The 23,745-nt window shown below is 48.5% G+C and overlaps 1 protein-coding gene across 1 annotated transcript in view; it reads right to left on the bottom strand.

The window, feature by feature from the left end:
• Positions 1-23,745, bottom strand: part of sgk1 (serum/glucocorticoid regulated kinase 1) — a gene marked incomplete at its 5' end in the record, with an annotated part of 130,955 nt that overhangs the window by 21,283 nt on the left and 85,927 nt on the right. Inside the window, one exon of the mRNA XM_084313924.1 lies at positions 18,962-19,025. Within this exon, the coding sequence (XP_084170050.1) occupies positions 18,962-19,025 (64 nt within the window). The remainder of the gene's footprint in view (positions 1-18,961; positions 19,026-23,745) is intronic.

Genomic DNA, 23,745 nt, shown 5'->3' with positions numbered 1-23,745 from the left:
CACACACAAAGAGGAGGAGGAGAGAGCGAGAAAAAGAGAGAGGGAGGGAAGAAGTTAGAGTAAGAAGAAAAGAGACAGAGCAAGAGATACAGATAGAAAGACTGAGAGACAGCGGGGGGGGGGGGGGGGGGGGGGAGAAAAAAAGAGAGAGCGAGAAAGAGTGAGAGAGAACAAGAGAGGGAGAGAGAGAGAAAGATGGGGGGAGAGAGAGAGATAGAGAGAACAAAAGAGAAAAATAAGAGAGAAAGAGGAAGAGAGAGAGAGAGAGAGAGAGAGAGAGAGAGAGAGAGAGAGAGAGAGAGAGGAGAGAGAGAGAGAGAGAGAGAGAGAGAGAGAAAGAGGGAGATTGAGGTCGCTTTCACACAGGGGCTGTTTGGTCCGGACTTTCGGACCAGAATTCGATAGTCCGGTTTTTCGGGTCTGTGTGAATGCGCGTCGAACTCGGTTCGCGGACCAAACAGTCGAACTCTGGTCCGCCTGAAAACGTCGGTCTCGGTTCGGCTTCATCGAACCAAGCGTATACGAAGTCACCTGATAAACCATCTTGGGTATATTATTACCGCGGCGCGCATTCACTGCAAAACAAGCACACTGCATATATCTATCTATCTATCTACTGTGCAACTTGGGGTAGAACAAGGAAGAAAAAAAACACAGCTGTTATTATTATTAATATTACCGCGGCGCGCATTCACTGCAAAACAAGCACACTGTGTAAACATGTCTCGTGGACAGACTTGGGGGGCTGAAGACCAAATAAAACAGCTGCTTGTGGGGAATGTGGGCACTCACAAAAACAACGAGGTGTACAAGTTGTTTAGCGAGAGGATGGTGGTAATGTGCTTCAATAGAACAATGGATCAATGCCATGTCAAAACTCGGCTCCGCTGATCTGGAGGGCTCCGCAGTCCACACACAGACACACACACACACGCGCACACACACGGGCTTGCAGCCACACACACATTTCCACTGTCCAATAGACAAGCGCCCATTTCGACCGCGTGACATTATTCAGAAGGTCTCGGTCCGCCTCACAGGTATCTGTGTGAACGCAGGCGAACCAAATGAAGAATGCAACAATGTTGCAACTTCACCCCCAGAACCGCACAGAGTCCACCAGAACTATATGTGAAAGCGACTTGAGGGCACATCAAGTACTTGTTAAGTTCTCTGCAGGTGTCTGGGGAGGTGGAGTGTCAGTGGGCTGGCGGTGAAAGGGCATTTCTCCTGGAGGCAGCGGAGGATGTACCACAGCTCAGCCCTTAACCCTTTCACTGCCACATGCAGTGGGGCAGTGGTAATATGGGAACTGGTAACACGCCGTGCTCGCGCGCGGGTACGTGCATGCGCACAGAACAGATTTTCTTCATTACTGAATGATTGTATTATTATTCTTCCAATGTGATTGCGTGGCAAATACATTTCTTTGTAAGAATATATCTGCATTTTGTCAGTACAAGATTAATCAGTGATCACATTGAATTAAAACATGATTATTTCCAGTGCCACGATTATTTATTTCAAGAGAAACAAACAGGCAAATAGCCTACCTTAGTCAATCTGGACAAATACATTAGGGCCTATAGACTAGAAAAAAAGAAAAGTTGTTTTAAATGCGGTTACTTGCCTTGTTGTGGAGTGGCAGCTGTCTCTGTTGTGGGGGGCGCGGGCGTTGGAGGTTCTCTTGGGGAGCGGCGGTGGCATCGTTGGTTCAGGTAACATGATACTGTTGTCAAATGATCTGTTTATATCTGTTTGTATTTGCGGGCGGGGGCGTGGTTGAAGACGCGCTTTTGTTATGGGTGGCCGGGTACTTAGCGCACAACAAATGGTTGCGCGTACACGCGAGTACACATCCGTGCGCGATCGCGCGTACTTCTGCCTCAGTGATCTGGTAACACGGCGTGTAACCGCGTGTGACCACGACTGCACCACTGGCCACATGACAGAACGTTAACCCTTTCACTGCCACACGACAGAAGGTTAACCTTCTTTACTATCACACAACCGACGGCGATGCTCCATCATTAGCATCATTAGCTCCGCATCCGGTTGTGTGATAGTAAAGGGCTAACCTTCTGTATTGTCACAGTGAAAGGGTTATTGTCACAGTGAAAGGGTTAACCGGCTGTCGTTAGGGATGCACGATAATTATCGGGCCGATATCAGCAATTATGACGTCATCCCGATAAACCCGATAACGTTATTGATAGCTCTGATAATATATAATAAATTTTTTGGTTAAAATAAATCCGGTGTTGGTGGATTTGGATGAAGGGCGCTTGTTTCGATTATAGCCTCCTCCCGTTTTGCCAGTACTGTGGTACGACTGGTAGCGTGTGGTTTAGGAACAGGACGTTTTTCACAAATCCAGCGCTCCCTTTCTTGGCTGTGACGTAGTCACGTTACATTTGGAGGCAGACAGTCGATCTGCCAATTACGTCCCACCGCTTGCACCCACCTCTTCTTCTTACCACCAATCGGAAGCTCTCATTAGTTTATTTACTTCCGGATTGTCAGCCATTATTCTACTCGGAGCTAACGTTATCTCCCCGCCAGCCACATTGACAAGTACCAGCGCTTATACATTACTGGCAAATGTCTTGTTGCACTTGTGGCAACGAGCGTTGTCAGCATCGACTTTAGTAAAATAGACCCAGACTTTTGAACGTTTCGTTCTGTCCGCCATGATGAGAGCAGAGCTGTCTGTACTCGGCAGCACCCGTGTGTGTTATGGTTTGTAACCGACCCCAATTGCACAACACAAGACAGGTATGAGAGTAAGCCAAGAACTGGGCATTTATTGTATACAACTAGAGCTGCCGCGGTATTGATTATTTCCTTACCGCACAAATTTGCAAAATATTTCCTACCGCCGCGGTTTTTACCGCACGCACACAAAAAATTAAAAAAAATAGTTTGAATGCATTTTTTTTTTAGTAGTAGTCTACTCTTTATAGCATATAGCCTGCCTCTAGTCTAAATGTCTATCTTTAGAGGATGACTTTGCAGCATGAATATTGTTTGGGATTCGGCAAGCACGCATTCGTTATTAAAAGTGAAACACGGATTCGAAGTCTCCCCTCTGGTCGTGCGCCGTTCACTAGGTGTCGCGGGCAGGAGTGGTAGCGGCGCGCCCGCCGGTTACCCCCCCGACCCTTTCTTCTTATTATTATTATAACGTTACTACTTATGATTACAAAGGCATTCGATTTGTGGCATTAACATTAGTATAGTTACACGTTCGTATTTACCGGACCATAGCAAGGCAAGCGTTACTAAATTAATATCTAAGTTCCTTTCTTTGCTCAGAGCGTGCCGAGTTGTACCCATTCTGCGGTCTGTTAATAAAGTTTTCAATCAGACAAGTGTATAGAACGAAGGGCTTTTATTATAACATTTCGTTGCAGTAAAATCATTATGCCTCGTTCCCTGAGGAGCGACGGCAATCCACTCCGGTCTCCGGTGGGAGCTAACGTACTATTAGCCGTGTTGTGACTGAGCTCTGATCAATGGCTCATGGCTGAGATTCAGGAAGTAAAAGCACTTCGCGTATCTCTTCTGACCAATCTGTGGTCTGCAGTGTTTCATGTGACTTTTCTGGTACCCAATAGGGTCGCTTGGAATCTCGACAGAGAAGTAGGGTATATCTGCAGAGCCGCAAGCCCAACGAGAGCGTAATAATAATAATAATAATAATATAATAAAAAACAGCGGTGATGCCGGTATTCAGCCCAACGCTGCGGTGGGCATGATGTAACAGCGATACCGCGGTAATACCGATACCGCGGCAGCTCTATATACAACAGAAAACGGCACTGTCCCTTTAAGGGAGAAACACAAAATACTGGAAAACAAGAAATGGGAAAATAGGCACAGTGCCTTTAAGAGGCGAGCTGGCTAAGGGGAAGGCTAAGGGAACAGGGCCAGGGCAAGGGACAAGGGCAGGAACAGGGAGGACTAGGAGGACTGGACTGGGATGACTAGGAGGACTAGGAGGACTGGACAGGGAGGACTAGGAGGACTGGACAGGGAGGACTAGGATGACTAGGAGGACTGGAAGGACTGGACAGGGAGGACTAGGAGGACTAGACGGACTGGACGGACTGGACAGGGAGGACTAGGAGGACTAGAAGGACTGGACAGGGAGGACTAGGAGGACTAGAGAGGGGAAACAGGGACAGAGGCCCGCGGAGGCGGGCTGGGGACAGGGAGGACTAGGAGGACTAGAGAGGGGAAACAGGGTTCTGGCCTTGGAACAGGGCGAGGGTCAGAGCTGCTTACAGGGATGGAGTAGGCGCGCGCAGGCTAGACATCTGGAGGAGAGCGCGCCGCCTCGGAGAGCGCATCTGGCGCGGAGGTCTGAGTGGTGCGCGTCTGCTTGGAGTACGCGCCGGTACGGAGGGCGCATCTGGCGCGGAGGGCGCATCTGGCGCGGAGGTCTGAGTGGTGCGCGTCTGCTTGGAGTACGTCTGGATGCGCGTCTGGGGTGAAGAGCGCGTCTGGCTCGGAGGTCTGGATGCGCGTCTGGAGTGCGTCTGGATGCGCGTCTGGATGCGCGTCTGGAGTGAAGAGCGCGTCTGGCTCGGAGGTCTGGATGCGCGTCTGGAGTGCGTCTGGATGCGCGTCTGGATGCGCGTCTGGAGTGAAGAGCGCGTCTGGCTCGGAGGTCTGGATGCGCGTCTGGAGTGCGTCTGGATGCGTGTCTGGCTCGGAGGTCTGGAGTGGAACACTGGAATACCTCCCGTAGAGGTTTAGAGAGCGCAGTACAGAGTCTCCCTCCAGGCAAACGGCGACAGGAGGCGAAGGCTTGAGCACATCTCACGCCGGAGATGAAAACAGCATAAAGACAGAAACAGAAACTCCCGTAGGAGCCTACAGACAGAGAACCTCCCGTAGGGGTCTTGGTGATAGAGATATGATACGGAACGACCCGACCAGGACTGAGGGGAAGAGCGAGGTACTTAAAGCCCACAAGGGCGCTAATTAGAATACACATCAGGTGCGTGATGGTAATTGATACTCGAACTAGAAGTGTGTGTTCGGCACCAGACCAATCAAACACATAATGACAGGTAGTCCAAGGGTGTGGCTGCTGAAGAGCAAACAAGAGTAAACGAACGCGAGGGTGGGGGCTAGTGAGGTGAGGAGACAGGGAATTAAAGGTCAAGGGAAAGGCGAACCTCACAGTGTGTGTGTGTGTGTGTGAGTGAGTGTGTGTGTGAGCACAGCACAGCCCGCTCCTCGTGCAGGCAGAGACACCGAGGCAGGAGAGATATAGAAAACGGCCAACAAGATTAGTTTGCGACGTTTAAATTCCTCAAAAAAAAACTCCATAATTTCTCCAGTACCGATAGCAGTACCGATGACGTCGGAGCTTATATACTCAAAAAAAAATCGGTATCGGCTTGAGGAGCATAAAGTTATCGATATCGGTGTCAAAAAATCAATATCGTGCATCCCTAGCTGTCGTGTGGCAGTGAACGGGTTAAACAACCACTTCACCTGAACCTGTACCTACTGATAGCAGTGTGGAATTTAAACTCACAACTTTAAAGCACTGAGACTATAACATTCCATTCAGTGGACGTTGTTATCCAAAGCAACCTATACCATGAGTTTATAGATAGTTTGGTTTGGCCCGACCCTGTGGGAATAAAACCCCCAACCCTGGCAGTGTTAGTGCCTTGCTCTACCCATTGAGCTGCACGGGGAATGGAACCCCTAACCCTGACAGTGTTAGTGCTCCTTCATGGTCTTTGCAAATATTTGGATCAGTCAACACAAGTGGAGGGTTTGCACACAGTCTCCTTTAAGCCCCAGGGTCCCCTGCTGTTTTTAATCATAAATCGATCAATACAGACCATATTAATTAATGTTGTGTTTCTTTTTCAAATGTAGCCAAGAGTAAAGACCCTAACCCTATCAAAACAGCAGTCAAAGTGTATATTTTCAGCACTACGTTTGTTTACCGATGTTTTTAAAATGGTCTGAAAATAAGAATTTATCGGAATAATGCGCATTATATATGATATTTTATTGTAAAAACGAAATCTATATTTAACACTGCCATTGGAAAGAGGAGCTTTGTCCCTATCCATAGATGTATGACTTGGCCATAATAACGTCATTTATAGTTCATAATTCAATTTTGAATATATAATTCAAATGGATTATAATTCACTACTGTATCTACAAATCCTTCTGTTTAATCATCTTCCCTTTATTCATTTGCTTAGATCTTCTGTACACTTGATTTCAAGAAGGTGCTGAATGAGCTCAGTGAGAGGAATCTGCCCAACCAGAATGTGTTCATGGTGTTATTCACTGTCAAAGATGCAAATACAAATTATGATTTATATTCTCCTCTGTTTCATCACAATTTACTCAAGCATATAATAGACACAATATTTATGACACTGGGAATACATTCCCGGCGGTCCATAGATGTTCCTAGATACCAAGAACATGCAGATTGACCTTGGAGAAGTGGAGCAATCTTCCATTGACTTGGGCATGTACTTTCAGGCGGATTTTCAGAAAATAGGGCTTAAAAAGGACATTATTTAATTACAGTAACCGGAATGAATATAATTAGTCACTTTCCACCTCCCAGACTGGGAGAGAACGATGCACCAGGCATAAATACATTAGCAATAGAGAACAATAACATCACAGGTTAAGTACAGATTAGTACATGAAGAAATGTTGACCTTAAAAGCTCTTATGGTTCTATAGGTTAGGTCTGTGTAGATTTAGGGTGCAATGTTACACTGTGACATTGAGGAGACTGCCGGCGATGACTACTACTTCAGAGCATTCTAGGTGTGCCACGCCACCCCAGTCCACCCAGCCACGCCACCAGCCCACCCAGTCCACCCAGCCACCCCACCAGCCCACCCCAGCCACCCAGCCACCCCACCAGCCCACCCAGCCACGCCACCCCAGTCCACCCAGCCACGCCACCAGCCCACCAGCCCACCCAGCCCACCCAGCCACCCCACCAGCCCACCAGCCCACCCAGCCCACCCAGCCACCCAGCCCACCCAGCCCACCAGCCCACCCAGCCCACCCAGCCACCCAGCCCACCCAGTCCACCCAGCCCACCCAGCCACACCACCAGCCCACCAGCCAGCCCACCAGCCACACCACCAGCCCACCCAGTCCACCCAGCCACCCAGTCCACCCAGCCACCCAGCCACACCACCAGCCCACCCAGCCAAACCACCAGCCCACCCAGTCCACCCAGCCCACCCAGCCACACCACCAGCCCACCCAGCCACACCACCCAGTCCACCCAGCCACCCCACCAGCCCACCAGCCCACCCAGCCACCCAGCCACCCCACCAGCCCACCAGCCCACCCAGTCCACCCAGCCACCCCACCAGCCCACACCAGTCCACCCAGCCACCCCACACCAGCCCACCCAGTCACCCCACCACCCCACGCCAGCCACCCAGCCACCCCACCAGCCCACCCAGCCACCCAGCCACCCCACCAGCCCACCAGCCCACCCAGTCCACCCAGCCACACCACCAGCCCACACCAGTCCACCCAGCCACCCCACACCAGCCCACCCAGTCACCCCACCACCCCACGCCAGCCACCCAGCCACCCCACCAGCCCACGCAGTCACCCCACCAGCCACACCAGTCCACCCAGCCACCCCACACCAGCCCACCCAGTCACCCCACCACCCCACGCCAGCCACCCAGCCACCCCACCAGCCCACGCCAGTCCACCCAGCCACACCACCAGCCCACCCAGCCACACCAGTCCACCCAGCCACACCAGTCCACCCAGCCACACCAGTCCACCCAGCCACACCAGCCCACCCAGCCACACCACCAGCCACCCCAGCCCACCCAGCCACCCCACCAGCCCACGCCAGCCCACCCAGCCCACCCAGCCACCCCACCAGCCCACGCCACCCCAGCCCACCCAGCCACTCCACCAGCCCACCCAGTCCACCCAGTCACCCAGTCCACCCAGTCACCCAGTCCACCCAGCCCACCCAGCCACCCAGTCCACCCAGTCACCCAGTCCACCCAGTCACCCAGTCCACCCAGCCCACCCAGCCACCCAGTCCACCCAGCCACCCAGCCACCCAGTCCACCCAGTCCACCCAGCCACCCAGCCCACCCAGCCACCCAGCCCACCCAGCCCACCCAGCCACCCAGCCCACCCAGCCCACCCAGCCACACCAGCCACACCAGCCCACCCAGCCCACCCAGCCACACCACCAGCCCACCCAGCCCACCCAGCCACCCAGCCCACCCAGCCACACCAGCCCACCCAGCCACCCCACCAGCCCACCCAGTCCACCCCACGCCAGCCCACCCAGTCCACCCAGCCCACCCAGTCCACCCAGCCCACCCCACGCCAGCCCACCCAGTCCACCCAGCCCACCCAGCCCACCCCACGCCAGCCCACCCAGTCCACCCAGCCACCCAGTCCACCCAGCCACCCAGTCCACCCAGCCACCCAGTCCACCCAGCCACCCAGCCACCCAGTCCACCCAGCCACCCAGTCCACCCAGCCACCCAGTCCACCCAGCCACCCAGTCCACCCAGCCACCCAGCCACCCAGTCCACCCAGCCACCCAGTCCACCCAGCCACCCAGCCACCCAGCCACCCAGTCCACCCAGGCACCCCACCAGCCACCCCAGCCATAAAAAAAGTGGCATTGAAAAAAAATATTTAATTTTTAATTTTTAATTCTTTACCCTTACGCATATAGACTGCTCTTCCAACTGAAAAATTTCAGGATAGAATCAAAATATTAGGTAAAGAAAGAGAGATGCCCCATATTCCATTGCAGTTTGCACAGCCTCCTCAGCGTGCCTCTCCGCGGACCTATATATTTTATGCATAGCGTGGGTGGTGATGATGATGATGATAGAAACCGCTGTGGCGCATACAGTTGAATGCTGGTATTACACTCACTGAGGGACACAAAGAAGTCACGTCCAATGGGATTTGGGAATCTCAAATACAAATCGGGATTGGAATAAAAAATGCATTTATATTAAACAATACAGAATATACAGCACTTCTTGGGGTCTGTAGGGTAAGCACTTATTCCCTCCCCCCTGAACATTTATGGAGATGTATGGGCCTTTTAAGTCAGTGATAAAAGTGTCTTTCAAGGATAAGTGAGCTCCTGCACTGATTATTATAGTTCAATATTTGATCACCAAAACCCCCCAAAACGCATAAAAAGGCCCCCCCCCCCCCCGCCCGAAAAGGGCCCGTAAAAATCGGGTTTGCGCGCTCGGTTAAAACACACAGTAGTATAGTGCCCTTTTCAGCCTTTGAGCACCTGCCCCTCTAAAGTCCTGTGCACGTCCCTGTGTGTGTGTGTCTGTGTGTGAGTGAGAGAGAGAGACTTAATGTGTTGGCACTGGTGGTAAGGCCAGCATTGACTCACAGACCCACACGCAACCACCCTTAACACACACACACACGCACCCCCCCCCCCCCCCCCCCCCCCACACACACACACACACACACACACACACACACACACACACACACACACGCACGCACACACATTACCCATTACCCCTCATGCATACTTGTGTCCCCCTTTCTAAAGTGCTAAGGAGAGGAAGGAGGTCGCCTCAATGGGGAGCACTGGGCGGGGGGGCAATAGAGAGTGGTGTTGTGGTAGAAACACACACACACACACACACATACCCTACATATTCCCATATTCACACTGTGTCCAACATCCATCCATCCATCCATCCATCCATCCATCCATCCATCCATCCATCCATCCATCCATCCATCCATCCATCCATCCATCATCCATCCATCCATCCATCCATCCATCTATCCATCCATCCATCCATCCATATCTCCTTTCCTCTCCTCTCCTTCCATCCAGTGGTCCTTCCTTTGTGCTGAGTGGGGTGATGAGGGTGACGGTGGTCTGGTCCTGGCAGTGAATGAGGCCGGGTGTTAAAGAACCTGATGACTGGGTTATATAAAGCACTCTGCCATTCAGGAGAGAGTTTACCCTTTACCCTTACGCATATAGACTGCTCTTCCAACTGAAAAATTTCAGGATAGAATCAAAATATTAGGTAAAGAAAGAGAGATGCCCCATATTCCATTGCAGTTTGCACAGCCTCCTCAGCGTGCCTCTCCGCGGACCTATATATTTTATGCATAGCGTGGGTGGTGATGATGATGATGATGATAGAAACCGCTGTGGCGCATACAGTTGAATGCTGGTATTACACTCACTGAGGGACACAAAGAAGTCACGTCCAATGGGATTTGGGAATCTCAAATACAAATCGGGATTGGAATAAAAAATGCATTTATATTAAACAATACAGAATATACAGCACTTCTTGGGGTCTGTAGGGTAAGCACTTATTCCCTCCCCCCTGAACATTTATGGAGATGTATGGGCCTTTTAAGTCAGTGATAAAAGTGTCTTTCAAGGATAAGTGAGCTCCTGCACTGATTATTATAGTTCAATATTTGATCACCAAAACCCCCCAAAACGCATAAAAAGGCCCCCCCCCCCCGCCCGAAAAGGGCCCGTAAAAATCGGGTTTGCGCGCTCGGTTAAAACACACAGTAGTATAGTGCCCTTTTCAGCCTTTGAGCACCTGCCCCTCTAAAGTCCTGTGCACGTCCCTGTGTGTGTGTGTCTGTGTGTGAGTGAGAGAGAGAGACTTAATGTGTTGGCACTGGTGGTAAGGCCAGCATTGACTCACAGACCCACACGCAACCACCCTTAACACACACACGCACCCCCCCCCCCCCCCCCCCCCACACACACACACACACACACACACACACACACACACGCACGCACACACATTACCCATTACCCCTCATGCATACTTGTGTCCCCCTTTCTAAAGTGCTAAGGAGAGGAAGGAGGTCGCCTCAATGGGGAGCACTGGGCGGGGGGGCAATAGAGAGTGGTGTTGTGGTAGAAACACACACACACACACACACACATACCCTACATATTCCCATATTCACACTGTGTCCAACATCCATCCATCCATCCATCCATCCATCCATCCATCCATCCATCCATCCATCCATCCATCCATCCATCCATCCATCCATCCATCCATCCATCCATCCATCCATCTATCCATCCATCCATCCATCCATATCTCCTTTCCTCTCCTCTCCTTCCATCCAGTGGTCCTTCCTTTGTGCTGAGTGGGGTGATGAGGGTGACGGTGGTCTGGTCCTGGCAGTGAATGAGGCCGGGTGTTAAAGAACCTGATGACTGGGTTATATAAAGCACTCTGCCATTCAGGAGAGAGAGAGACAGAGAGAGAGAGGGAGAGAGAGAAAGAAGAGAGAGAGAGAGAGGTGGGTGTTTTTCCACTGCAGGGTCAGGGAACAAGCGGTTGGTGTTTGGGTGGAGAGGCTGTGCTAGGATCCCTTTGTGTTTGATCTGAAAAGATCTGGGATTGTGAAACAATATTGTGTGTGTTTGTCGGAAATACAGCATGAATGAATGCGTACAGTATGTGGGTGTGTTCGTAATTTCGTATGTGCGTATGTTTGTGTCTAATGTCCATCCACGAGTGTGTGTGTGTGTGTGTGTGTGTCAATGTGCGTGTATGAATGTAGTGTGTGTACTGTATGTTTGTGTGTTTGCGCTTACACGCATGCACACACACACACACACACACACACACACACACACACACACACACACAGAGCCTGTATGAACAGGTTACATACATGTTGTTTGGGAGTCAGACACACACACACACACACACACACACACACACACACACACACACACACACACACACACACACACACACACACACACACACACACACACACACACACACACACACACACACACACACACACACACACACACACACACACACACACACACACACACACACACACAGAGCCTGTATGAACAGGTTACATACATGTTGTTTGGGAGTCAGGAGACACACACACTGGCCCCAACAGGTTCTTGTCCTCGGGTGGGGGTTGGTGTCAATGGCCCCCTTCGTTGTCTTCCTTCAGTGAACAGAAGGGGGGTCTTGGTGGCCCCCCCTCCGTGTGGCCGCTTGATGAGTACAGAGGCATGTTCCAATAAACCTTTTACCAACTGTATCTCCCGTGTATATGAATTTACACATTTCTAATATTATGGTTTTACTCTTGGCTTACCTTTTGATATTAAACAGTTGATTAATAGATTCTGCTCTTCAACAAGTCTAAGCTGGTCTCGCTTTGCACCCCGTGGGGGCTGTCACCATATTTACATACAGTACTCAGTCACGTGTGGGGGTTGAGAATGGCTGTCAGTATCAGCTCCTTACTTTTAGCACTGAAAACACACTCTGCTGTTGAAAGGGTAGACCTGGCTTTTTGCATTATGGTTCTCCAATTTATTCACACATATTAGTTATGAAATTCAAGGTCAATATTACCACACTAAAAAGACAAAGGCCTAATGACTCGTCACCAGGCATGCTAATTGCTCCGCTCGCCTCCTCCTAAGTCTGTAATTAATGGGTGAACCGCTTAAAAGAATATATATAACAATTTCAACAATCTATTTCTTGTCCTCAGAAGGTTTTTTTATGTTTTAAAATAGTACACTCATTTGAGTAGTGGAAAAGGGGTAGGATTAAATAAGTGTATACTTCTTCCTACTCCTTTTCGAACATGTAGATTGAGTGTTTTGCTTTTTGTTATTGTTTGTTTGTATTCATTGCATTTTCGAAATAAAGATTTCAAATCAAATCAAATCAAATCAAAAGGTTCCAACATGCAGCAGTCAGTGGCAGGAATGTCCCCAAATAGCTTTCTTTTAAAGGAACACACCAACTTTTTGTGAAATTAGCTTATTTGCCATCTACCCTGGAGTTAGACAGCAGATACAAACCCTTTTCTTCTCTGTGCATGCATTAGGCTTAGGGAACAGCAGCAACGTTAGCCTAGCTTAGCGTCATTCACTGGACGTAGGTGTGCCAGTGTAGCCTATTGCCTGGGCGAAGTGATTTCATCACCTCAAAAGCCCTGTTGTTTTTTGAAAAAATGGGGCGTTTGAGGTGATGAAATCACTGCGCCCAGGCAGCAGGGGTTCGGCAAAACAAATTCCGAGTACACATCTGCTTAGAAAACGAAACTGTCTTATTTTATTTAAATGTATTTCTCCACGTGGTAAATACACCGGCCACAACATGTTTACAGGAAGGTTTTGGAGTTGTATTTGGAGTATATTTCGTGACTGTTGGGAACTACAGTAGGCTACACTGGCACACCTACTTCCAGTGAATGACGCTAAGCTAGGCTAACAGGGCCTATATATATATATATATATTCTCCATATAATGAGATGTAAACAGACCCAGAAGCCTAAACAATACCTGTCTTGTGATTCTCAACATGGGATCCAGAGGGACCCCCCTGGGGGTCCTTGAGGGGGTTCCAGCGGATCCCCAGAAAAATGTCATTTCACCATTTAATTCACAAGAGGTTAGCTATAAAACTAGGGGAGATAGAGCCTTTTCTGCTGCTGCCCCCCGGCTCTGGAACAGCCCCCCCCCCACATAAGATCTGCCCAGAGCCTAGAGGTTTTTAAATCCTTGCTCAAAACACACCTCTTCTCCCTGCAGGCCTTTGACCAGAGCCAGCCCAGCATCTATACATGACGTCCGCTGTCACTTTTTTTATTGCACTTTGCCCTTGCTTTTTTATATGTACTGTACTCTACCTTTTTTGGAATTTTTGTGTATTTTATTGCATTGCATGTGTTTTTTATCATGTTGTAAAGCACTTTGGTTTGGCTGTTAGCAGTGTTAATTTTGGCAGCTATTTTCATTTTAGTTTTAGTCTTAGTCATGTGTTCCTTTTCGTTTATCATATTTAGTCATCTTCATTTATTTTTCGTTTAGTCAGTTTGTCAACTAAATGTCTGAGCATTTTAGTCTTAGTCAGTTTTTGTCTCAATTTTGTCTTTTTTGTTTTAGTCTAGATTTTGTCGACGAAAACTGATGATTTTTGTCTATTTTTAGTTAATGTAAAAAAAAAAAAAAAAATAATAATATAAATTATAAAACGTTTTTTTCTTTTCTTTTTTACAGCTACTGTTTTATATATACTGTTTTTTAGTAATAACTAGAAAGTAATGGTATTTATTCAACAACAGGTGATTGTATAGATTAGTATTAGTATCATTAAAAGTTCTATGCTCAACTATGCTTCACCCACGGAAAGGTTGTTGGCACATTGGTTCCACACAGACGTTATATGTTGTTGCACTTGCTTCCAGAAGGCTCCGGTAACTTCAGTTAGTAGCAGAGGCTCTGTTGTGATTTTAAATGCACAATAAATATTCAACATTCTCTTTTGAGACTCCGCCTCAGACTCTTATCATTTGGCACTAAAAGCTAAACATTGTCACTGGTATGGTTGTCTGCATTATGTCATTAATTGTGTGCGAGAGGTCGATCAGTTAGCCACATTAGCGTGAGCTATAGGTTAGCCACTAGCTAACGCGAGCTAGATGGAAATACAAACAATGTAACGTTACTGGTGAAAAAGTGATTTACCTTTGAATACTCCTTTGCCAACTTGCTGTACTTTGCTTGCAGGTCTGCAGCTGGATTATGAATAGTCCCAACTTTAGCCAAGGTAACGTTAAGCTAAAACTAGTTTTTCAAATAGCTCTTCAGCTAATGCTAATAACACAGCTCTCGTCAGCCGTCACACTGTTCTGTCGGGACGATGGCATTAAGAAAAGTTATAATTATTTTGTCTCGTCTTGTTTTAGTCAACAATATCAACATACATGAGGAGAAATTTCGTCCTGGTTTTTGTAAATAACATTTTTGTGTCCTCAGTTGTGGTCAACGATATTTAATAAACTATTTAGTCTCGTTAGCATGACATGGTCTTCAATAACGTGACGTCACGTCTCGTTGTCGTCATGAAAAAAACCTTTGTTGACGAACATCTTTCGTCACCATTTTAGTCAACAAAATTAACACTGGCTGTTAGTCATTTGTAAATGTGCTATATAAATAAAACTGACTTGACTTGACTTGACTATAAGCCAAGAGGGAAATATATATAAGTGACTATTCTCCACCAGTATCTCAGCTATAGAATTATCCTGTCTGTGTGGAGACCAGCAGGCCTACCTACCTATCTCTACTGATATTTGTATGGTGGCCAGCAGGCCTACCTACCTACCTCTGCTGCTATCTGTATGATGACCAGCAGGCCTACCTACCTATCTCTACTGATATTTGTATGGTGGCCAGCAGGCCTACCTACCTATCTCTACTGATATTTGTATGGTGGCCAGCAGGCCTACCTACCTATCTCTACTGATATTTGTATGGTGGCCAGCAGGCCTACCTACCTATCTCTACTGATATTTGTATGGTGGCCAGCAGGCCTACCTACCTATCTCTACTGATATCTGTATGGTGGCCAGCAGCAGGCCATGTGAGCGGATCGGAGCGTGAGCGGCGCGGGGCGCGGAGCGGGCGGTTTTGACGTGAGCGAGGAGTGGGTTTTAAAATGGGTCGGCGCGACGTCCGGAGCGAGAGTTCTCCTCCGCTCCAATCCACTCCAGGTCGCTCACAGTGGTTTAACTACACTGTTGATGTAATATACATGCAGTACAATGCCAAAGCAACAGATGGCGATGTACAAACATGAAGGCCATTTTCAACCAATGAGAAGGGTGAACCTGTGATATCCGGTTCAGGCTTTGTCACTGTAGAGACGCCCACACTCACTCCTGTTAGAAAACGTATCGACGCCATTGTTGTTGACGTTAGCTTACATGCTAACGTTAATGGCAGCGACCATAGCATTGTGGCTCGGCTAGCCTATCATCGCTTAATATAGCTAGTGAATGGATAAACAACGTTATTTAACATTGCAGAATGGGTACAATTACAATGCGGCTCAATACAAACAATTGTTAAGGGGCCCAGGGGGTGTAGACTGTTGTAGTTTGAGCTAATTTACACCATGCTCCAAAAAAAAAAAAATAATCTGCCGAGCGATCTGGCGCGGGGCTCGATTCAAGGTGAGCGGGGAGCGAGCGGAGAGCGACTTGGGGGCGGGGTCAACATGATCGATTAGCGGAGCGGACCAAGCTTTAAAGAGCGAAGAGCGGATTTCTCGGCCGCGCCGATCCGCTCACGTGGCCTGGCCAGCAGGCCTACCTACCTATCTCTACTGATATTTGTATGGTGGCCAGCAGGCCTACCTACCTATCTCTTCTGCTATCTGTAAGGTGACCAGCAGGCCTACCTATCTCTTCTGCTATCTGTATGGTGACCAGCAGGCCTACCTATCTCTGCTGCTGTCTGTATGATGACCAACAGGCCTACCTATCTCTTCTGCTATCTGTATGATGACCAGCAGGCCTACCTATCTCTGCTGCTGTCTGTATGATGACCAACAGGCCTACCTATCTCTTCTGCTATCTGTATGATGACCAGCAGGCCTACCTATCTCTGCTGCTGTCTGTATGATGACCAACAGGCCTACCTATCTCTTCTGCTATCTGTATGATGACCAACAGGCCTACCTATCTCTTCTGCTGTCTGTATGGTGACCAACAGGCCTACCTATCTCTGCTGCTGTCTGTATGCCGACCAACAGGCTACCTATCTCTTCTGCTGTCTGTATGCCGACCAACAGGCTACCTATCTCTGCTGCTGTCTGTATGATGACCAACAGGCTACCTATCTCTGCTGCTGTCTGTATGATGACCAACAGGCTACCTATCTCTGCTGCTGTCTGTATGATGACCAGGAGGCTACCTATCTCTGCTGCTGTCTGTATGATGACCAGGAGGCTACCTATCTCTGCTGCTGTCTGTATGATGACCAGCAGGCTACCTATCTCTGCTGCTGTCTGTATGATGACCAACAGGCTACCTATCTCTGCTGCTGTCTGTATGATGACCAACAGGCTACCTATCTCTTCTGCTATCTGTATGATGACCAACAGGCTACCTATCTCTGCTGCTGTCTGTATGATGACCAACAGGCTACCTATCTCTGCTGCTGTCTGTATGATGACCAACAGGCTACCTATCTCTGCTGCTGTCTGTATGATGACCAACAGGCTACCTATCTCTGCTGCTGTCTGTATGATGACCAACAGGCTACCTATCTCTGCTGCTGTCTGTATGATGACCAACAGGCTACCTATCTCTGCTGCTGTCTGTATGATGACCAACAGGCTACCTATCTCTGCTGCTGTCTGTATGATGACCAGGAGGCTACCTATCTCTGCTGCTGTCTGTATGATGACCAGGAGGCTACCTATCTCTGCTGCTGTCTGTATGATGACCAGCAGGCTACCTATCTCTGCTGCTGTCTGTATGATGACCAGCAGGCTACCTATCTCTGCTGCTGTCTGTATGATGACCAGGAGGCCTACCTATCTCTGCTGCTGTCTGTATGATGACCAGCAGGCTACCTATTTCTGCTGCTGTCTGTATGATGACCAACAGGTCTACCTATCTCTGCTGCTGTCTGTATGGTGACCAACAGGCTACCTACCTCTGCTGCTGTCTGTATGATGACCAGGAGGCTACCTATCTCTGCTGCTGTCTGTATGATGACCAACAGGTCTACCTATCTCTGCTGCTGTCTGTATGGTGACCAACAGGCTACCTACCTCTGCTGCTGTCTGTATGGTGACCAACAGGCTACCTATCTCTGCTGCTGTCTGTATGGTGACCAACAGGCTACCTATCTCTGCTCCTGTCTGTATGATGACCAGGAGGCCTACCTATCTCTCCTCCTGTCTGTATGATGACCAGCAGGCTACCTATCTCTGCTGCTGTCTGTATGATGACCAGCAGGCTACCTACAGTATCTCTGCTCCTGTCTGTATGATGACCAGGAGGCTACCTATCTCTGCTGCTGTCTGTATGATGACCAACAGGCTACCTATCTCTGCTCCTGTCTGTATGGTGACCAGGAGGCTACCTATCTCTGCTGCTGTCTGTATGATGACCAACAGGCTACCTATCTCTGCTGCTGTCTGTATGGTGACCAGGAGGCTACCTATCTCTGCTGCTGTCTGTCATAATATGTTTTGCATTCAGAACCGCTCGCCACAATGCAGCAAACAGTCATTGTGTTGGTGAACACCAGTGATTATAGGGCTCAAGGTGAAGTCACGTGAGGGTGTGTGTCTGTTCTGTTGAATCACTAATAGTCTGATAGTAGACCCGTAGAGCTCAACGGTGGAGTGCGTGTTCCTGATTATCATGATAATCAACCCTTTGCACCGTCTACCTGTGTCAGTGGTGGAAGAAGTACACAGTTCCTTTAAAGCTGCGACAAATGAATGGAAGCGGATACGGACCACTAGCCTAGCTAAAAACTCTGAGAGAGGTATTATTATCTATCACTAGACACTATCTAATCTATCCATCCATCCATCCATCCATCCATCCATCCATCCATCCATCCATCCATCCATCCATCCATCCATCCATCCATCCATCCATCCATCCATCTAATCTTTTTCAGGTATTCTGTAATATGTAGCCTTAACCCTTTCACTGCCGCATGACCAACACGGTTAACCCTTTCACTGCGACAATACACAGATGGTTAACCCTTTCACTGCCACACAACAGCCGGTTAACCCTTTCACTCGTCGGTAGTGTGATAGTAAAGGGTTAACCTTCTGTCGTGTGGCAGTGAAAGGGTTAGTAGATGACATTTTGAAAGTAACCTTCCCAGCCCTGATGAAGAGATAGAGGGAAATAAAGGAGGCAGAGAGAGAGAGAGAGAGAGAGATACACAGACAGACAGACAGACAGACAGACAGACAGACAGACAGACAGACAGACAGACAGACAGACAGACAGAGAGAGAGAGAGAGAGAGAGAGAGAGAGAGAGAGAGAGAGAGAGAGAGAGAGAGAGGGTGCAGATGTTTACTTACTGTTGTCATTGGGGCAACAGCTGCTGTCGGGGTCTGGTTCGCTGTGGTAGTACAGGTCCAACGCCTGGGAAATAAGACAGGCATGGCATCACTCATTAGCCACCACTTTGTGTGCTACAAGTTGATTGAATTACTTAAATTTGATAATATTTTGTCTCAAGGTCCCCCATCTGGGAAGATGTTTGTTGTTAGATGTGATTTTTTTTTAACATTTAGTCATTTAGCTGATGCTTTTATCCAAAGCGACTTACAAGTTCTGTACAACTCAATCACCTGAGTAACAATGTTCATCAAAGTGTTGAGTGCTACAGTGTAGGTTAGTATATTAGGACAATATACTTTTTCTCCTTATTTTTTTATTTTTCTCCCATCCCAATTTCGCGTTTCCAATTCTCCCCTCCCCTGTCTTGAACGTTGCTCGACTATGCCCCCCACTGGTCGGTTGTAGGGAGGATAGAAGCCTTGCATCACATGTTCCCTCCGGCACACACACACACACACACACACACACACACACACACACACACACACACACACACACACACACACACACACACACACACACACACACACACACACACACACACACACACACACACAAAACCAATTCCAAATAACCTCACACTCTTATATGGTGTTGCTTATAAAACCCAGACAATCTGATTGGCTAGGATTCCCAGTAATGGATCTGTCAGTCAAACTCAGCTACTGTTACAGTAGTTAGAATTTAATGCTAGTGTAGGCTTCATAATACCTTCAGAAGTGTGGGATGTAAGAACGAACAAGATGTCTTAGTCTTTTGATGATTTTAAGGCCATTGATCACTTTTCACACAGATACAAAATTGTTACTTGTTGTGGACTCATGCTTGGTCAAGCAAAAAGGTGAAATGGTTAGGTTATGGAACCGCCTGGTCCAGCTGCCAAATGACAGGGTGACAAAAAAGATATTTAACTGGGACAGAGCACACGGTCATCCCTGGTCAAGAGAGTTGTCCATGTTTTTTCTTTTCATTTGAGGAGGGCTTTATTTGAGAAAATTCTAATTGTAAATCCGGATTTGTTTTGGCAGTCTGAGAGTTGCATGTTGAGTTGGTTTTTTGTGGAGGATATTTTCAGTTTTGCAGGATTTTAGGATAAAGCGTGGCACTTGAGACAAAACACACTATATCCTATATAATTGTATATGAATGCCTCTTGTTTCTTTGTTTACATACATTGCTTACAGCTTGTGTTATATTACGTTTTATTGTATTTTCTTTTTTTTGTGGCCATCTTGGTTTATATGTCATAATTTGTCAAGTATACTATTATATACTTATTGTTTATGTGTCTTTTAAGCCCATATGGGCTGGGCATACACCTGTATGTATCACTCCATTCTGATTGACAAGCTAAAAGCAATTGGTTTTGATAGTCTATCAGTGAGCTGGATGCAATCCTACCTGGTGGGGAGAGAACAGCTGGTGGAGGTGAACGGTACTCTACCCCCCCCCAGTGAGCTGTGGTGTTCCACAAGGAAGCATACTAGGACCGCTACTGTTCCTAATTTATGCAAATTACATGTCGTCAGCTTGTGACTGCAACTTGTTCTTGTTCGCGGACGACTCAGCCCTGCTGGTCTCTGACAAGAACAAGTTACAGGTTGAAAAAACCCTCAGCTCAGAACTCTGCAGAATCTGCACCTGATAACAAACTATCATTACACCTGGGTAAAACAGAGTCCATTCTCTTCGGATCAAATAACAAACTCAGCAAGACCGACGGCTTCTCAGTTACAGTGGGTGACAATATTGTCACAAGGAAAGATGAAATTACATACCTAGGTTCCATCCTAGAGGCAAATCTTTCCTGTGACAAAATGGCATCCAAGGTAATAAAAAAAGTCAACCAACAAACTCGATTATTGTACCGGATCTCCTCTCTGGTAAACAAGAATACCCTGAAGACTCTGGCAGGAGCACTCATTCAAGGGTACTACGACTATGCTTGCACCTCATGGTACCAAAGCACCTCAAAGGCGCTAAAAACAAGATTACAAACATCACAAAACAAACTGGTCAGACTACTACTTGACCTTACTCCTAGAACCCACCTCACCCCTGCACACTTTGACTACCTAGGATGGCTTAGAGTAGACGACAGAGTATAGCAACTTGCAATGGGCCTGGTCTACAAGATACACTATACGACTAAGGTACCCATGTACAAAATACTTCCCAAAGGTCAGTGAATACCACGACCACAACACCAGAGGGAGCTCCACAAATCATGTTAAACCCAGATTCGGCTCAAACAAGGGACTAAACACGTTTAGCAATTATGCCACATCAATGTGGAACGCCCTACCCAAAGCTGTAAAGGAATGTGAATCACTACCCACTTTCAAAACCACTCTCAAAGAGCACCTACGGGAGACTGCAATTCAAAACTGGCCCCTGTAAATGTCCTAACCCAACCCCCTCCAATGTACAGTAAATGTCCTAACCCAATAATACACAAGACCCTCTTCTTGGGACCAAGTAAGGTTTCGTCGATATTCTGTTGTAATCACAGCACGGGCATACTTCACTCCCCCTCCTTTTCCCCTCACGTTCACCACACGCTCCTCTTCATCCCCCTCTCCATCCACTAGACACTCCTCCTCATCCTCTCTTTCTCCATTCACCCCTCCATTCACCCTTATACGACCAGCATCACTTCACTTCACGTCACCTAGCACAGCTGCACTTCATCCCCCTGATTTGCACACTGCCAGGCACCTCTCTCCTCACAGCTGCATCCTATCCCCCGTTGACGAGGTGCCTACTTCAACTCCAAGACGCTGACCATAAATCGTCGTGGTATTAAATACCACTACCCAGGTACGACGTCTCTACCTAAAGCTCTGCTGGAATCTACCCTTTGTATTGCCTTGCCCTAACCTGTGAGGTTTTTGTCCGTTGCTCACCTACTCGCTCTGTTCCTTTAAGCCTACTCGCTCTGTTCCTTTAGTTTTCTGTTAATCAATTGCATTCTCCTCACTTCACTAGCCCCCACCCTCGCATTCGTTTGCTCTTCAGCAGCCACACCCTTGGACTACCTGTCATTATGTGTTTGATTGGTCTGGTGCCGAACACACACTTCTAGTTTCAAGTATCAATTACCTTCACGCACCTGACGTGTATTCTAATTAGTTCCCCTGTGGGCTTTAAGTACCTCGCTCTCCCCTCGTTTCCTGTCGGGTCGTCCCGTATCATTCCGTATCATATCTCTATCACCAAGACTCCTTCGGGAGTTTCTCTGTCTGTTATGCTGCTTTCATCTCCGGCGTGAGATGCACTCTAGCCTTCGCCACCTGTCGCCGTTTGTCTGGAAGGAGACACTGGACTGCGCTCTCTAGACTTCCACGGGAGGTATTCCAGTGTTCCACTTCAGACCTCCGCGCAGCAGACGTCCAGACGCGCATCCAGACCTCCGCGCAGCAGACGCCCAGACGCGCATCCAGACCTCCGCGCAGCAGACGCGCTCTTCACTCCAGACGCGCATCGCTTCCTAATACTCTCCGAGCCGGCGCGCTCTTCCGCGCAGACGCGCTCTTCACTCCAGACGCGCATTCAGACGCACTCCAGATGCGTCTCCGTACCGGCGCGTACTCCAAGCAGTCGCGCACCACTCAGACCTCCGCGCCAGATGCGCCCTCCGTACCGGCGCGTACTCCAAGCAGTCGCGCACCACTCAGACCTCCGCGCCAGATGCGCCCTTCGTACCGGCGCGTACTCCAAGCAGTCGCGCACCACTCAGACCTCCGCTTGGACAACCCGTTTCCCCGTGGCGACGCGCTCGCCCCGTTTTGATCCAACTCTCTTTACGCACAGCGCCTGGGTGAGTTTTTATGACTGTCTTTGATCCTATTCGTTTTTCGTGTGTTTAAGGACACTGAAGATATCCTGCTTTTTGTCAGACTGTCACTCACCCAGCGTCAGCTTTTTGGATGTTCATTGGGATAATATTTGGCCTTAACATCGCTCACTGTGTGTATACACACCGAAGATAGTATCACTTGGATTTGTATTTGGGACTTCGCTCACAGTGTTTATTTGCACCGAAGATTCTATCACGTGGATTTGTGTTTGGGACGTTACTCACAGTGTGTATATACACCGAAGATTCAGTCACTTGGATTACTCTGTTTTTGGGACAAGTCACCTCTCCTGTCACCTGCTCTGTTCCCAACTGTACTCTGAGCTAACCCGCTCCCTCTCTCCCTCTCGGTCCCGTTTACCACCTCGGAGATCTGCCGAGAGAAATCTGCAGAGCGGCTCTGACGTCACCGTCTGCTTCCCCAGACGAACCATCCCGGGAGAAGCTGCAGAGCAGCAACATTCATTAATGCTTGTATCCCAGGCTTTGTCTGTTTTCTCTGTCCCTTTAAGCAGCTCCAGCCCTCGCCCTGTTCCAAGGCCTTACCCTGTTTTCTCTAGTCCTCCCTGTCCAGTCCGTCAAGTCCGTCTAGTCTTCCTAGTCCTCCCTGTCTAGTCCTTCCAGTCCTCCCTCTCCCCAGCCCGCCTCCGCGGGCCTCTGTCCCTATTTTCCCCTCTCTAGTCCTCCTAGTCCTCCCTGTCCAGTCCTCCTAGTCCTCCCTGTTTCCTGCCTTGTCCCTTGCCCCGGCCCTGTTCCGTTAGCCTTCCCTTAGCCTTCCCCTTAGCCAGCTCGCCTCTTAAAGGCACTGTACCTTTTCCCATTCTGTTTATCCAGTAATTTGTGTTCTCCCTTAAAGGGACAGTGCCGTTTTCTGTGTGTTTC

This window comes from Notolepis coatsorum (assembly GCF_963971535.1).
Source record: "Notolepis coatsorum genome assembly, chromosome: 5".
NCBI lineage: Eukaryota > Metazoa > Chordata > Actinopteri > Aulopiformes > Paralepididae > Notolepis > Notolepis coatsorum.
The sequence above is the reverse complement of the archived record's forward strand: the minus strand, read 5'-3'. Positions and strand labels throughout refer to the sequence as shown.